At 36.8% G+C, this 17,273-nt stretch overlaps 3 protein-coding genes across 3 annotated transcripts; 1 reads left to right on the forward strand and 2 right to left on the reverse strand.

Annotated features, from left to right (window-relative positions):
* Nucleotides 1-884: 884 nt before the first annotated feature.
* LOC147278946 (L-arabinokinase-like) lies at nucleotides 885-10,982 on the forward strand. The gene is made up of 29 exons (XM_086251139.1): nucleotides 885-1,268; nucleotides 1,366-1,473; nucleotides 1,556-1,624; nucleotides 1,802-1,885; nucleotides 2,042-2,118; nucleotides 2,276-2,342; nucleotides 2,575-2,632; nucleotides 2,747-2,814; nucleotides 2,901-2,963; nucleotides 3,670-3,723; nucleotides 3,811-3,913; nucleotides 3,993-4,102; nucleotides 4,575-4,694; nucleotides 4,780-4,836; nucleotides 5,182-5,348; nucleotides 5,431-5,593; nucleotides 5,859-5,942; nucleotides 6,456-6,581; nucleotides 6,821-6,951; nucleotides 7,025-7,106; nucleotides 7,312-7,399; nucleotides 7,755-7,798; nucleotides 7,897-7,992; nucleotides 8,082-8,158; nucleotides 8,746-8,946; nucleotides 9,076-9,241; nucleotides 9,752-9,823; nucleotides 9,953-10,159; nucleotides 10,664-10,982. Exons 1-29 carry the CDS (start codon nucleotides 1,161-1,163, stop codon nucleotides 10,781-10,783), a joined length of 2,970 nt encoding a protein of 989 aa, XP_086107265.1. The 5' UTR covers nucleotides 885-1,160; the 3' UTR covers nucleotides 10,784-10,982.
* A 321-nt stretch (nucleotides 10,983-11,303) lies between these two features.
* Nucleotides 11,304-12,965, reverse strand: LOC147278947 (AIG2-like protein D). Its single transcript, XM_086250988.1, has 5 exons — nucleotides 12,726-12,965; nucleotides 12,571-12,643; nucleotides 12,363-12,455; nucleotides 11,980-12,063; nucleotides 11,304-11,613 (listed from the first exon to the last, which is right to left on the reverse strand). The coding sequence occupies exons 1-5, from the start codon at nucleotides 12,860-12,862 to the stop codon at nucleotides 11,470-11,472; spliced, it is 531 nt and encodes a 176-aa protein (XP_086107114.1). The 5' UTR covers nucleotides 12,863-12,965; the 3' UTR covers nucleotides 11,304-11,469.
* A 1,284-nt stretch (nucleotides 12,966-14,249) lies between these two features.
* On the reverse strand, nucleotides 14,250-17,019 carry LOC147278948 (proteasome subunit beta type-6-like). Its single transcript, XM_086250489.1, has 8 exons — nucleotides 16,822-17,019; nucleotides 16,634-16,710; nucleotides 16,485-16,540; nucleotides 16,295-16,367; nucleotides 16,006-16,117; nucleotides 15,240-15,313; nucleotides 14,834-14,908; nucleotides 14,250-14,718 (listed from the first exon to the last, which is right to left on the reverse strand). Exons 1-8 carry the CDS (start codon nucleotides 16,928-16,930, stop codon nucleotides 14,584-14,586), a joined length of 711 nt encoding a protein of 236 aa, XP_086106615.1. The 5' UTR covers nucleotides 16,931-17,019; the 3' UTR covers nucleotides 14,250-14,583.
* Between the last annotated feature and the right edge of the window lie 254 nt (nucleotides 17,020-17,273).

Genomic DNA, 17,273 nt, shown 5'->3' on the forward strand with positions numbered 1-17,273 from the left:
CAGCCATCCCAGCCCACCCCCAGCCATCCTTCCCCTTCTCCTTGCCCGACCACCCCAGTCCCATCGCCCCTCACCCCCCTTACCCAACCCCAACCCAACCCAGCCCCCCGACCCTCCCTGCCTATCTCCCCCAAAAAAAATTTTAAAATTTTTAAAGTTTTAATTTTTTTAAGAATTTTTTTTTATTCAAAAAATTTTAAAAATATTATTATATTTTAAATGTGGGGAAAAAGACGAAAATGCCCCTGCCACATTAGCAGATAACGGTTTATTTGACAGAAAAACTAACGGAGGTACTATTTTGACACAAAATGAAAATTGAGGTACTTTTTGTCAAATTTTTAAAGTTTGGATACTAAATTGAAAATCAGTACATAATTGAGGTACTAAAATGAAGTTTACTCTTAAAATAATTAACCATGATTTGTTATAATTACTACGGATGATACAAATGACATGTGGCAAAACTTAATAGGGTGGTGATGGTGGTGAGCAAATTTGCTCTCAATCTTTATATAGAGTTGGAAACCCTTTCAAAATATCCTCACATTGATGCCGGTTGAGATTCCTCATATCAAATAGGGTCTCAATTTGACCAAAAAGTGATAAACAGAACAGATTCGGAAAAATCCATGATTCTGTTTTCCAAAAGACCCAAAGAGGAAATAAAACATCCGGAAACAGTAACTAGTAATTCTACGATTTTATCCAATCCATGATTTTAGGGAGTTGAGGACTTGAGGGGAAAGATTATCCACCTAACTAGATTAGTCCGTTAAGCTGACGTGGCAGTGACGCGAGTCTAACTGAACTCAACTGGACCTGACTGCTGAGAGCGAAATAGAGAGGATAGAGATAAATGACGAGCGAGAGAGAGAGAGAGTGACAAAGAAAACCAAAGTGGGTTGAGTTTGTTGAGCAATTTAAAGCGCCGATAACCTCGTCACCGTCTTTATCTCAATTACGGAATTACTTGCTTAAACTTCCAATACCCCACTCAATTAATCAATCAATCAATCAATCTGTTTCGTACTTTTGTCGTATTTGCTCTTCTTCTTCTTCTTCCTCTTTGAATTTCTATTTTATATATATAGTCGTTGATGAGAGTGATACTACTACTACTCCGATCGATCAAAGACTGATAGAGCAGGCTTAGCAAAATGAGGATTGAGGAGGAGAGCGAAGGAGTATCGGCTTCCAGGAACCACTTGGTCTTCGCTTACTACGTCACCGGCCACGGCTTCGGCCACGCCACTCGTGTCGTCGAGGTCAACCTCGCACTGCTGCTCTTGATTTCTTGCTTTTTTCTGTTGTTTTTTTCTTTGAATTTGGGTGTGAATTGTTCCATGGCGAACGATCGTGTAGGTGGTGCGACACCTGATTCTCGCCGGGCACGATGTCCACGTGGTCACTGGCGCTCCGGAATTTGTTTTCACTTCGGCGATTGAGTCGCCTCGGCTCTTCATTCGAAAGGTGAGGTTCTTTGCATGTATCCAATTTTGTAGAGTAATATTATGCTATTTTAGCTTCATATTCAATGCTCGGTGGCCATTAGGTGCTGCTAGACTGTGGAGCGGTTCAGGCAGATGCTTTGACAGTCGATCGCCTCGCATCCTTGGAGAAGGTATACAACAAATTCACATCTTTTATTTAATTTCTATAAATTTGTTCTCTTTTCTTGATTATATTTTTTTATTTTGGTAGAGAAATAATGCTGCTTTATTACTTCAATTTTGTGTACTTTTTGCGCAACCACAAGCTTTTTTTGGCTTTACTTTTCTTTTTTGTTGGTTGTATTTAGTATTCGGAGACAGCTGTGGCACCTCGGGCTTCCATTTTAGAAACAGAAGTAGAGTGGCTAACCTCCATCAAAGCTGACCTAGTGGTACTTAAATGCTCCTCCTTCTGTTGTTTGTTATTGGTTTGAAGTTTGAACCTGTCCGATAGTTGGTTAAGATTAAATTGAAGGGAACTTGGATTTATCTTTGCACTATTCCATGAAGACGTTTTCTGACAGTTTGTTCTTTTTGTACAAGAACAGGTCTCAGATGTTGTTCCAGTTGCATGCCGTGCAGCAGCTGATGCTGGAATTCGCTCTGTTTGTGTCACTAACTTCAGGTGTCCTGTTATCGCTAGCATTTGTTCTACTAACCTCTTATAATTTAAATGTAAATGCATATTATGAAGTAATATTTCAAGTTAGGACTTCTGATGAATTGAGTTGTCGAATCATTTCAAATAGTGACAACTGTGTGCTCATCCTTTCTCTATCCAGTTGGGACTTCATTTATGCAGAGTATGTCATGGCTGCTGGAAGTCATCATCGTTCAATAGTTTGGCAGGTCACCTTTATGTGCTTTAGATTGAATTATAACTTTTAGATTGTTAGTAATGTCATGATTGCATCTCCCTCTCTCTCTCTCTCTCTCTCTCTCTCTCCATTTGATATGATCTGGCCTTATCTCTATACACCAACATAGGTTGTGATTGATACTGATGATATGTTCACTTATTGGGTTCCTTAGATTTTCCTTATGATGTTTGCCGTGGTAATTTTCTCTGTGTTGAATATAGATAGCAGAAGATTATTCTCACTGTGAGTTCCTGATCCGCCTCCCAGGATACTGCCCAAGTATGTTCATTCTTGCACAACTCCAAGACAGTGGCTTCCTTGCCTTTACTACCTTTCTCTCTCTGGTTAAGGGAATTTTAATTCTTGTCTCATAATGTATTTTTAACTTTGCAGTGCCTGCTTTCCGTGATGCAATTGACGTACCTCTAGTTGTGAGGAGGTTGCACAGATCTCGCAAAGAGGTTTTGGTCTCAAGATCTTTAGCAAAGCCCTTCCACTGCTTCATTTGATTGATTATATCGCCTTTTCATTCTTTTCCTGGATATAGGTGAGGAAGGACCTTGGGATTGAAGAAGACGTAAAACTAGTCATCCTCAACTTTGGTGGACAGGTAAATTGATGATTAAACACTGCTCCCTGGTTTTTTTGTTGAGATGCCTTCGTTTCCAGTTTCATCTAATTTTGAAGATTTGGTTTGAAGATCCTTAATTAGGATTTTTAAGTGATAGGTTATAGCCTCGCAATAACTTTCTGAGTTCTCCAATACACTAGTTAGTTAAATATCTGCATGCATCTATTATTACTTTATGCTCCAATTCATACATACACACTCACTCACACGTCTGTAAGTAAGCATTTCTTCCACCTTCTGCTGGAAGTTCTTCTTAACCATAGGAGTTCCTTTATTATTAAAGAGATTGTTAGGTATGCAATGGAACATATGAAAATGTTCAAACCTGGATGACTACCTACCAGATTGTATTTTCTAGTTAACCAAGGATATAATTATACCTTTCTAGTATCATTGTTTATGACATATGGATCATTAACTGATTTTCATGACATTAATTTTCTTGAAAAACTTTGTTGTTTTGTTTTTCACTTTACTGTAACTAATCTATGTTTTAGTCTTGTATTTGATCGCACAGTGACACTGCTTTGTGAATTTACACATGTTACTTAAAATTCTTTTAATACTGATTGTTCCTTGTTTCAATCTTGAATATAATTTTGCAAAGAAACCACTTTGTGCATTTATACTACTTCATTCTGTCTATTGCTAATTCTAGTTGTATATTTTTGTCTCTCATCTGCAGCCAGCAGGCTGGAAGATGAAGGAGGAGTTTTTACCTCCTGGATGGCTGTGCCTGGTACTTTTCATAGCTTTATATGCTCTTCCTGTCCAAAAGTGCTTATGGATATTTCTATTAAAAAAGGCTTTATTATTTTTTATTCAGGTTTGTGGTGCTTCTGACACCCAGGAGCTTCCACCAAATTTCATAAAGCTGGCAAAAGATGCATATACACCTGATCTTATGGCAGCATCTGACTGTATGCTTGGTGGGTTTGAAACTTTTTTGTTTGCTGAGATACATTGAATGGTTAGAGATCAAAACTGATCGGGGTCATGGTATATCAGGAAAAATTGGATATGGGACTGTGAGTGAAGCCCTTGCATACAAGTTACCATTTGTCTTTGTACGCAGAGATTATTTCAATGAAGAACCTTTCTTGAGAAATATGCTTGAGGTACAATCTGTTTTATATTTTCTTTGTTGAACAATGCCATCTTCCTCTCCCTCTTTCTTTGAAATTTACTAGCAATGATGTGCACACCCAACATATGCCATGTGTGCAGCGAGTATACCATAATTTCTCCACCCTCTCTTTCCCTCAACTCTTATAGTCAACTTGTTTCCTCACATTCTCTCTCCTCTCTGTACTTTTGACACTTCCAATTAATATAATTAGTGTGAGTTATTAAATTATATAATTTTAAGAGTATATAAGGTAATATATATTTTGGTGAAGTCTGTTACCCAAAGATGGGCCTGCTGCCTGGCTTTATGATATTAGACATGATTAAGAATCTGATACTTGTTCAGAAAGTATCATTTCTTCATCTTTTTTGTTTCAGCAACTCCATCCGCTTCACTATTATCTCCAATATTCTTGTCAAGAATCTGATACTATTTGGGTTTAAAATAATTTATTTTAACAGTATTATCAAGGTGGCGTTGAGATGATTAGGAGGGATTTGCTCGTTGGTCATTGGAAACCTTACCTTGAGCGTGCAATCACTTTGAAACCATGCTATGAAGGAGGCATCAATGGTGGTGAGGTACCTGCTTTGTTCTGGAGTTCTATGATTAGTAATACTTTTCAATATAGCATCTGTGTGGTAATATAAAATTTTAAAATTATAGGTGGCAGCTCACATCCTGCAGGAGACAGCTATTGGGAAAAACTGGGCATCAGATAAGGTAAATGAATTCGTCATACTCTTTAAGAAAAAGAAAAATCAGACTGTACTTTTAGAATTGACAAAAGTTCAATACCGAATTGTTTTCTTATAATGAATTGCTTCCAGTAGCAGTGACTGAAAACCTATTATCAGATTAGTGAATTAGCACTACAGTCTGGCACAACTGTCACAGGGTGTTGGAATTAAATAACCAAACTGTGCAAAGTCAGAGAAAAGGGCTAAGCATTGGTTGGTGGAAGATTCACATTTTCTGTGGAAAATAATTTATCAAGAACAACTATATTTCTTATGAAATACAACAAAATTCACATATTGATTCCACTTTTCTCTTGCTGAAATGTAGCTTAGCGGGGCAAGAAGGTTGCGTGATGCCATAATTCTTGGGTATCAACTACAAAGGGCACCTGGACGAGATATGGCCATTCCTGAATGGTATGCAAATGCTGAAAGTGAACTTGGAATTGGATCACCTACTTGCGAAATGAGCGAGAAGAGCTCGCTAATGAACTCGTGAGATTATCTTCTGTTATTTTTTTGCGATAAAAGAATTAATTAGATAGTTCTTCTAACATCACTGCAATCCTACTTCTAGATGCACTGAAGACTTCGAGATTCTTCATGGTGATCTTCAAGGTCTTTCAGATACAATGACTTTTTTGAAGAGCTTGGCAGAACTGGATTCTGTGTATGACTCTGAAAAAACTACTGAGAAGCGCAGGGAGCGTAAGGCTGCAGCTGGACTCTTCAACTGGGAGGTCTCACTTATTTCAACTAAATCTCATAGGTTTTCTCTTAGTTCTCTTGTTTCTATCAGTAAATGCCTACGTGGCATCTTGTAGCTCTAGTGGTTAATAGCATTTACCCCTACACTACACTCAAGGTCTTGAGTTTGAAACCCCACCCGCTCCCCCAATACCATTTTATTAAAAAAAATAAAATACTACAAGGCATCAATACATGATATATTTACATTGTGTAATATGCATTTGTATTGATACAATGCTTGCTTGTGGGATACAGGAAGAAATTTTTGTGGCCAGAGCACCTGGACGGTTAGATGTAATGGGAGGGATTGCTGACTATTCAGGAAGCCTTGTCTTGCAGGTTCATCTCTGTATTCGATGGTTATTAGTTCCTGTCTTCATAAGCCTACTCTTGTCACTCAGTGTAGTGCACATGCACACACACAGACACACTCAAACTCACACATATAGATCTATCAATATAGGTACGCACATGTGTGTGGGCGTGGGAACACACACTGAAACACACACGTGTATACATACAGATATATCATTATATGTATAATTAGAATTATATAATAATTTTATTTTTCCTTTTCGCCTTCCTCTTATTTTCCGAAAGGCCTCCTGAAAGCCACAAATTTCCTGGAACACAGTAATTAGAAACACTAAATTAAAAGGCTATATGGTATTAAAAACCGTCAAATTTTGCAGATAAAAAGTAAGAAGAAAAAAAGATATCAGTATCTATATTATACTCATGGGAAAAAGGGATTTTTAGTGCCATTTAATCATTTATGTCATTTAGATCTGCAGCATATGTATTTGATGGTCTTTCCCCCCTTACTGTTTCTTCTGATTCTCTTTCTCACAGATGCCCATAAGGGAAGCCTGCCATGTTGCTGTACAAAGAAATCATCCAAGTAAACATAGGCTCTGGAAACATGCCCTGGCTCGGCAGCAGGCCAAAGGACAAAGCTCAACACCTGTCCTGCAAATTGTATGTATAAGCATTAAGAATTACTATTTCTTCAAGTCTTCAATAGAAAGTGGGGTGTTTCTTCATCTTTGGGGTAGTAAAGAAGTGTTAGAATGCAGATATTATATCTCCTATTGGCAATGTAAATTTGGTTGATATCTTTCACAATTACCCCAAGATCTTAGTGAATGAAGTGTGTATGTAGAAAATACATATTGTTTATTAATATTTTTGCCGTCTCCATATACTGGTTGCATCAGGTATCATATGGTTCAGAGTTAAGCAATCGTGGCCCAACCTTTGACATGGATCTGTCTGATTTTATGGAGGGAGATGAGCCAATGTCGTATGAGAAGGCAAAGGAATACTTTTCAAAAGATCCATCGCAAAAGTGGGTCAGTCTTCTTTGTCTAATTTATCTGTATCTGAAACTTTGTATGCTACTTACATGGTTTCAATTTTAGGTGGGCAGCATATGTTGCAGGTGTCATTCTGGTTTTAATGACAGAACTAGGTGTACGCTTTGAGGATAGTATCAGTTTGCTGGTATGAGTAACATTTTCTTTGTTTAGAATATCTTGATTTATGTCTATCTACTTGCTCGAAACTTCTGCTCTTATATTGTTTTGCCTGTTCTTCTCTCCATTCTGTGCTGTTCAATTTATATGTATCGATAGACAGTAAGTTTGCTTGCAAATAGTTTTTTTGTCATATAACCATAATATTGACATGTCCACATCATAACATACAGGTTTCCTCTTCAGTCCCGGAAGGCAAAGGTGTCTCTTCTTCTGCTTCTGTGGAGGTTGCTACCATGACTGGCATAGCTGCTGCCCACGGTATTTCTCTTATTCAAATACTACAGGGTTAGAAAACTTAAATACCTAATAGTCTCCAAATTAGTTTTTTATCTATTCTTATTCTACTTTCTATTTATAATAGAAATGGTCCTTTTTGGCAGCACTTGCATAATATTCTTACATAGTCATGGAAGTTTATTTTAATAATCCAAAAAAAAACTTGTGTATGAACATACTTTCATGGTGTTTTGTTCATTCTGATATCAAATTGTTTCTTTATCGTGTTGTTGGTTGAGGCCCAATAAAGTTAAAAAAGTCTTCTGGGTATCCATTATGTTATATTATTATTATCATGCGACACAAAATGACCCAAACCTACTTCTGTACATTGTAGGATTAAGCATCAGCCCCAGAGATCTTGCTTTGCTTTGCCAAAAGGTTTCACCTTTAGCACTGTATTCTAGTCAACATCCTAGTGCTTTTCTTTTGAAATTTACCTTGTGTACATAATGTTGATTATTCTAATTGTTTATTAGGTGGAGAATCATATTGTTGGAGCTCCGTGTGGTGTGATGGACCAGATGACTTCTGCATGTGGTGAAGCCAACAAGCTTCTTGCAATGGTGTGCCAGGTATCCATTGTTAATGTTGCAGAAAACAACTCTGTTGCAGCATTTTACATATCAATAAATCATGTAAATTTTGTTTGTTCTTTGTACAGCCTGCTGAGGTACTTGGGCTTGTAGAAATTCCTGCCCATATCCGATTTTGGGGAATTGATTCAGGAATACGACACAGGTAGGAGATTTTTAAGTGCTACTTTCCAGTATTGTTGTAAGATGTTTAATCCCATTGCAGGTATTCCATTGGTATAATGTAAAGAAATTTTGCATGTATTTATGGTTCTGTGTCCTTTGATCTTATAAGATGTAAGAAATAATCAACCTTGCCAGTTCCCTTTTCTCTTGGTGAATAGTGCCATTCTTTAAATCTGCCAGATCCCCAGATTCAGTAGTCTGGATTCCATATGTTAGGCTCGTTAAGTTTCATTGAATTTTTCAGTTATGGCATTAAAATCGATGGCCTATACCTTTTGAATATCAGTTAAAATTTAAGGATATACAAAAACGAACGCTTTCAATAAATTTTAACATGTGATCAAAATACTTGCTTTTCTACTAAAACTATGCTAAGTTTTAAGCCACTAGTGAAATCTAGGTTAAAGTGGTTATTTGTGATGTTTTTTTTTTTTAATTTGATGTATATACAAGATTTATTTAGTAGTAAATTCTGATCTTTAATCTCATTTACATAACTAAATTATGTTATCTAATAAACATAGCATAGGGAATTTTATTAATCCTTTCCATTTTCTTCTTGGATAGTGTTGGAGGTGCAGATTATGGATCTGTTAGAATAGGTGCCTTTATGGGTAGAAAGATGATAAAGTCTTCAGCATCTGCAATATTGTCTCAATCATTGTCAACTGAAAATGGGACAAATCCTGATGAGTTAGAGGATGAAGGTTTTGAACTACTGAAAGATGAAGCTTTATTAGATTACTTATGCAACCTGTCACCTCATAGGTAAGGCCCTTCACTGAGATTTCAAATAACTTCTTAAATCTTAAGCTGAATTTTTTAACTAAACCCCTTTTAAAATTGTATTAGTCCTTTTAGCAGTTTATTTATTTGTTTGTGCAACTTGAATTTCAGATACGAGGCTCTTTATGTTAAGATGCTTCCTGAGTCCATATCTGGTGAGATGTTTCGCAAAAAGTTTTCTGATCACAATGATCCAGTTACAGTAATTGATCCAAAGCGTAACTATGTAGTGAGAGCACCAGCTAGACATCCTATATATGAAAATTTCCGGGTTAAGGTTAGTAATTGACTTGTTAATTTTTGCAGAGTTTGGGCCAAAATGTTATTGATATGAGAAATATAATACTTTTATACTTTAAACTATAGGCCTTGGTTGAGTTGTTGGAGGGTGGGTTGGGGTGTGGTTGGTCTTAAATTTGATCTCACCTAGGAGGCTAGGAATATCTCTAATTACCTCTTATTGACAGGATCTTTAAAATTCACTGTTAGTGTGTTGTTGGTGCCTCACTAATGCCCACATGACTTTAGTCTCTGGATTATATGTTCATTTTAGATTTCCACCCATGGTTTTCCTGTTATATATTGTATGTGATGGTTTTTCTTATTTGTTTTGGGCTGAATGTATGCAATGGCTGAATGTATGCAATGGCTGAATGTATGTAATGAATTGCGAGTAATAGTATAAACTAAAGAAATACTGTCAGACAATACTTTTATTTATTTTGTCTTATTATAATAGACTATTTTATACCAGCAACGTTATTTTTCCTTAATATTTGATGTATAGACATTCAAAGCGCTGCTAACATCTGCAAATTCAGACGAGCAGCTTACAGCTCTTGGAGAATTATTGTATCAGGTATCTATATATACAAATTTCTGGTTTTGAAGGATAGTTGAAGGAGACTTGATATGCAAACTCAATTCCCGCACGTATTTATTATTGAGCCACAGAATTTATATTACTGGACACAATCTTCTTTTGCAGTGCCACTACAGCTACAGTGCTTGTGGACTTGGCTCCGATGGAACAAATCGGCTTGTACAGTTGGTACAAGAGATGCAACATGGTAAAAAAGCATCTAAATCTGATGATGGGACATTATATGGAGCCAAGATTACAGGTGGAGGTTCTGGTGGTACAGTTTGTGTAGTTGGCAGGAATTCTCTTCAGAGCAGCCAACAAATTTTAGAGGTAATCTATCAGCAAAAAGAGTATTTTTCTTAAAACATGTTCATACTAGTATTTGAGTTTTACTGATAGACTGGGACATCAGAACATTACTAAAAAATTCTCAACACCATACACACCGGGGCAGCGGCGGTATTGGTTGGCCCATAAAAATAAATTCTTACTTAAATTTTGTATACGACAAGTCCAAACTCATCCAACCCCATCTCCCAGTCCACCTTCTAGGCTCCAGCTTTCCACGTTCCACCCTTTGAAGGCCTAGCTCACCCAATTAAGAATCCTGCCTCTGCCCCTTCACCGGGAAACTACTTTCAAAGAGTGAATCATTTGTTTTTTTCTTTCAATTGGATATTCTTTCATAAACATTTCCTAGATACTAGTGTCAACAATTTTTTTTTTGGTCTGGTCTAGTGTCAACAATTTGGTCACTTATTATTGTTAGTTTTTCCCTGTTGTTTATTCAGCTAGATTAGTGAGCTGATTGATGTTGATTTTTGTTTAATCCAGATTCAGCAAAGATACAAAGGTGCAACAGGCTATTTGCCATTCATTTTTGAGGGGTCGTCACCTGGTGCAGGCAAGTTTGGGCATCTAAGAATCCGGCGCCGCACTGCACCCTCAAGCTAAGATTAGTAATTTAGCTGATTAGCATTGGAATATAAAATGAGAGATTATTTGTGGAGATGATTTCTATTGTTTAGGCTAAATTTAAGAAACTCTTCAAGGATCACCTTTGGTACAAGTACAACTCTCTTGTGGACTCATTGGCAGTATTATTATTATAATAATCAAAGTCCAAATTTATCGATTAATAATATGATCTTTTTCATGTCTTACGATCTTGGTTTTTTTTTTTTCTTCTCAAAGTACTGAAGTGATAAGATTTGAATACATGCTAGCCTTGTGCTAATTATCATTATGCATTACTGTTTTTAGTCTAAATGAGAATTCAACCGTGGAGAGGTTAAGGCTACCCTTACATTCGGTCTCAAGTTTGAATCCTCTCCCTCAATATCATTTGATAAAAATACATAAAGAACACAATCATTTTTACAAAAGTGGAAAGCTTGTGGCATAAATAATTATTTCAGTGTATAACATTTAAAAAAAAAATTGATTCATTCCTTCAGTCAAACAAATATCAATCTATGTTCGACAACTTTCAAATGTTGGTATTAAAATAGTAGTCCTGAACCAAACCTCAAACAAACATAGAAAATTATTTCAATCACAAGGAAACATACTGGACAGCTTATGAGGATTATAGAGTGGTGGATGTTGTTTATAAGGATCAAAACAAATTGACTATAACATCAAGAATTGGGGGAGTTCTCATGACCCTGCTGAAAGAAAGATTCATATGTTTCAACTCTTGGCTTTGCTTCAGGCAGCTCCAGCTCTTCCATAAAACCAGTAGTCATCTTGATAAAATCCTTCATGTGTAGTTGTTTCCATTCCTTGTCATTTTAAGGGGATTAAAGTAACTAAGAAAGTCAGACAGAATCAATGAAGGGAATCAAGCAAAAAACTCTGTTATTGGGTCCTCTTAAACTTGACATAAAAGCAAATACTATAAATCATCATATTTTGGAATAGAAAATTCTACACTGCACTGATAAAAGCATGCTTTATCAGTACTGAACCAGCAGTTGGGCACTAGACCTTTTCAATAATCATGCATGCTTAAATTTATCGGTTAGGATTAAGCTAGGTCTAGGGTTCGATTCCCTTCGATGTAACCAAAAAAAATTTATCATGAGATTATTGTGTCATGGCACCAGTAGAGTGGGTATTTTTTGTCCTAAAAAGGGTAAAGCGTTTACCTCAAAATTCCAATCTCCATACAAGTTTGGATCATTTTTGTTGCTCCAAACGTAAGTTTGAACTAGCAAGTTCTCAGAACTATCCTGCAAACAAATTATCACCCTCCCTTTTCAGCACTCCCATCAACAAAATCGATCAAAGATCACAGGGAAAGACATTTCCCAAAGGTCATAAAAATTGTAATTCTAACCAGTACACCAATTGATAGCTGGCTTTTCTATAAAAGCTAGCCTTTGTCTATGTCAATATTCAAGAAGAAGGATCACTTTCCCAATCACTATCTTCAATTTGATGGTTCCATAGTATGCAAGTAAATGCATAGAGAAAGAAAGAGTAATAATAGAATTGAGAGAGAGAGAGAGAGAGAGAGAGTTGTGAATACCATCAAGGAAACCTCAACAGGGGTCCTCTCATACTCAACATCCTCAAATTCATCTAAAATATGTAATTCAGGATCTGTGATGCCCAACAGGACCTGCAGACAAAAACAAAAACCCAGTTCATCAAACATTTACAATTTCATATAATTTGAAATCTAACTGCAAATCAATGTTTTGATATCTAAAATTAGAGGGCATGACATGCCATGCCTTGCCAGTAACTTTGTCATTGTGGACAGGTAGAATCGCCGGATAAACACGTCCTTTGATGCTATACCTGTGACTACACATTTCACATCAAATTTCATTTTTTTCTCTTCTTGTATTAAACGATGATTCAGAGAGAGAGAGAGAGAGGGACTGACTAGCCGTTGAGGGTGGCAGTGGATGACTGAGGGACGCGGTTCAAGAGGACTCGGCAGACGTCTTCTTCCATGAGGCTGCCGTACACGAAGACGCTGTGGAGGCTCTGAGACGAAGACGAACCCATCACCGCACTCATTTTCGCAGAGCTACTAGCTCTCTAGTCTTTAGCTCCGATTCTATGTATGAGGAGTGAGTCAGGACTTGGTCACTCACTCAGCTACCATCGCACATTCGCCAATCATTGCTTCGCTTATGTCTTCCTGGATTTTCTCAAAATATTCTATATAACCATACGACGTCGGATTTGCTGGTCATTCATTCTTCACATCATGGTCCAATTTATTATTCACAATTGCATATTACGATACTCACTTCACGACATACATGATCATTTTTTTATCATATATCTTTTTAAAATGCTTAAATGGCCATCAAAATTAGGTTACTTGTCAATTTAATGTTGGTGTAAAATTTTGGTTTGTGTTTTGATAATACATGATGTAAATTTTGACCCTTGTATGAGAACAACGAGTAACTCTCGTTGGATGTCATTGTACCAATACATGACAAATATAAACTCGTTATCCACTTATATTATAATAGGTGAATTGATTATACAATTTGATGAAATACCTACCTTCTATATTCAGAATTGAACACTCTTTTAAATCTAAATGTATGTTAAACCATACAATTAACCGTAGCTATACCCTATAAATGTAATACAGAAAAATATGTTAAGCCAAATCCCCATATTGGGAAAATTATCGCATTTAATCTCCTCATGAAGGTGAAATCACATAAAAAGCTTTCCAAACACACATTTCAAGTTATAACCAAAACATACTCCATAAACCAATTATTATGATATAGAGAAAACAGAGCAATAATAACATAATATAAGCCTCTTTTGGGCTGTCATTAGTAGGGTATAGTATTAATAACATCCACCTATATTATGACACGTTGGGTTAGTTACACTATGTGACGGTGTATCGGTTACACAGAATAATTTCATAGAAGGCACATCATGGCCAAAACAAAAAATAGAAGCCTCTGCAACATGCATTCTTGGCAAGTACTTGAGGTACATCCAACCTTATATGATCCTTTATCTTAGCTAATATCGGGAGTATCGCAGATGATTCCCACTGCTACTGTCTCTTGGCATTGAGTAGGGGTGGGAGGAAGAGCAACTCATTGCATGGTGTGTGGATTGCAGATGTAGTAATCACGTTGATTTAGTGATTGCGCAACACAAAACTAAGTCATTATACGTTCCTACCACAACTGGCTCTTCTTTCAAACCTCCCCTTGGGAGCTTATCAGAGTGCCTAATAGATTTTTAGGCAGTTGGGAAAAATCAATTAATTGTAAATTAATTAAAAGCGTCCAATAAGACCAATAAACCCAACATCCCCGCCGGCTCACTTGGGGTATATACACTTTTAAGCTTCTGAAAGGACAAAATTGCGTTTAATTGCTGGAGGATGCTTTCTAGATAGATGGCGAGATCAGAGATGTCATATTTTTATCCGGATTGCATTTATAAAACTTTCATGTAACAGAAGATAGATACATAAATGAATACATCTGTGATAGGCAAGTTTCTATCGATGCCTACCTCCTACATCCAAAACTGGACACCATCTTAAATCAATGACACAGCGAGCCACAAGAATTACGGTTTAAACATTAGTAGATTGAACCAACAACATACAACAACTAAATCACAAAGAAGAGCAATTTTCCAAGATGGGGGGTCAAATTACACCATATTCCTGCTTTGCAAACAAGAGTTTAAAATTAAAGAAAATAATAAAAACAGTAGCCAGACGCACATCAGTAGCCAGATCCTCATTGTATGTTCATAGGCTCGGGATTATGAGGGTTCAAGATGTCCAATAATGAATTTTGAGCCTCCAACTCCTCGTGCCACAGTTCAAGTTCGTCACCAGGGTAATAGTTTCTACTCGCTCCCTCAGAATTTATCTGGCAAACAAAACAATAAGAAATGGGGAACTTAGCCAATTCATGGTCATGTCATGTATGTTAAAAATACGTAAGCATTGCTTAAGTCGCAATTAATATTTGAGAGAAAACATACAGTTACAGTGCGCACAACTCCACCACTAGCACCATCTCGTGCAATGGCAAGAGAAACCGCCTTGACCACTAATTTCTACAATAATGCATGAACGAGCTGTTAACAATAAAGCTCAAAGACAAACTTCAATCAAAGATAACATTTTCCTTTTTTTCGTTAGCTGCGCTACTCAACATTAACAATCACAGGAAATGCTTGAATGTTATCTGTACTAACTACATATTCTAAATGATGGAGCCATAAATTGAAACCTTTACTTCTGATTTCCTTTCCAGATTGTAAAATCTAAATTATTTATTGATGTAAAATAATCACCAGCTCTTCCACAGAAACTCAAAAACTTTATATAACCAATTTGTTTCAAGGCAGTTGAATCTTCAATCTGCAAACATCAAGAGATACATACCTCTGCTTCTTCCTTGGTCATTCCCTCTTTCCATGCTTGATCGAAAAATCCATACAAGTAACTGGAGCCAGACCCTGTAACACAGAAAATTATGTTAAGCCAAATCCCCAGACAGGCAAAATTTTAGCATTCAATCTCCTCATGAAGGTGAAATCACATCAAAAGCTTTCCAAACAGACATTTCAAGTTATAACCAAAACATAATGCAGAAACCAATCTCATGACGTAGAGATAACAGGGAAATAATAGCATAATATAAGCCTTTTTTTGGCTGTTAAATAGAAGTCTCTGATCCCTCAAATGCTATACATTAACTGCATGAATTCTTGGAAAGTACTTGAGGCACATCCAACACCAACCAGTTGCATACTAGCTAAATCCCATTTGATGATCTTCCATAGTTTCAAAGAAGACTTTTAAGTTCTAACTCAGGTCATAAGTCACTAAAGATCCTATTTCGACCAAACAATAATGTGAAGTTCTTTTTTGCATAAGTAAAAAAATTTACATCCCATGTAGCGTACAGTAACATAAAAACCTGCATGATACCTAATCCCTATGGTGAAATGGAATTTTTATAACTAAGTTAGAAAAACCTTAGCATACCATACCTTCAATGGCAAATGAGAGCTCTAATAGTGTGCCACCGAGAGGAATTTTACATCCCATATAGCATACATAAACATAAAAATCGTGCACAGTACCTAATTTCTAGGGTGAAATGGAAATTTCATAACTAACTTCAAAAAGCCTTAGCATAATTTACCTCCAATGGCAAACGGCAGCTCAAGTAGTGTGCCACCAAGAGGAATTGCAAAAATTTTACCACCTTCATACTTGTCCCACCCACCAACAATCAAACCAGTTTCCAACATATTCTGCCATGTCAAAAACATGATGGTAAAAACGCAAGTTGTTGATGAACTACAAACAAACTCATACAATCAACAGAAAGCAAAATGTTTGCAACACATGTTTTAGACAATTCACTATACTTGCTTGTAATCAAGGCTTCTTATTTAGTTCCATTGAAGAGGTTAAAGACCAAACCCAACCTTGTTACCATATGAGATTAGCCTGACGAGGTTGGCAACACATTTGACAGTTGCAGGCTGCCCAAGCTGTATGCTGTGCAAGGACAAATATACAAACAAAATGCAAACAACCCATTAGACACAATCACACAAAGCATCATATGAAATGATTAAAAGGGAGACAAACTAAAGCAAAGAGGCAAAGACTGACGTGTGCTGATGAAGGAAGTAACGCACATAGTCAGAAACGACCTGAGAATCCGCAGCCTGCAAATTGAAAAACCCATATTTTGAATAATCGAAAAAATCAAGAAATTGGAGAAAAGAAATTGAAAGTATCAAGGAAGATGAGATTGATACCGATCCAGAGCGACAAACGTAAGCATTATCGGTGAGCTGGGTGATTTTGTCGGAGGCACGGTTAGCAACATACACTCCTACACAACAACACATGGAAGAATCAAACAGTAATTCGATGAATGTTAAATACAGAAGCGTAGGATTTTGAAGAAGCAAATCAGAGAGAGAGTGAGACGGAGAGCACTGACCGGTGCTGGTTCGAGAGTCGGCTCCGAGAACGACACCGCCGTTATAAGTGACGCCGATGATGGTGGTGCCCATGGAGTGAGGGGCGTTGAGGTCCGAGTTCAGATCCATTGTGAATGAATGAAGGTTGGGTTGGGGTTTCAGAGAAGTAATGAATTTGCCGAAGAGGGGAAGAGAGTGAAAAAGAGGGGTTTTTTTGTTCAGAGCCTGACTTCCTGCACAAGTTCCTTTTCTATTTTTTTTTTTTTTTTGTTTTGGGCCCAATACCGGGCTTTTTTTTTTCTTTCGAGATTGGGCTTTAATGTCTTTTTTATTTTATTTTTATCAAACGATAATGGAGAATGAATATTCGAATTTCAGACCCCAGGTGTAGAGTATAAAGATAAATGCTCTTAACCATTAGAATAATAAAGAAAAAAGTCAGTGAAAAAGTTAAATACCATTCCTCTTTGCA

The sequence above is a fragment of the Dryas octopetala genome, chromosome 7, assembly GCF_963921425.1.
Source record: "Dryas octopetala chromosome 7, drDryOcto1.1, whole genome shotgun sequence".
Taxonomy (NCBI): Eukaryota; Viridiplantae; Streptophyta; class Magnoliopsida; order Rosales; family Rosaceae; genus Dryas; species Dryas octopetala.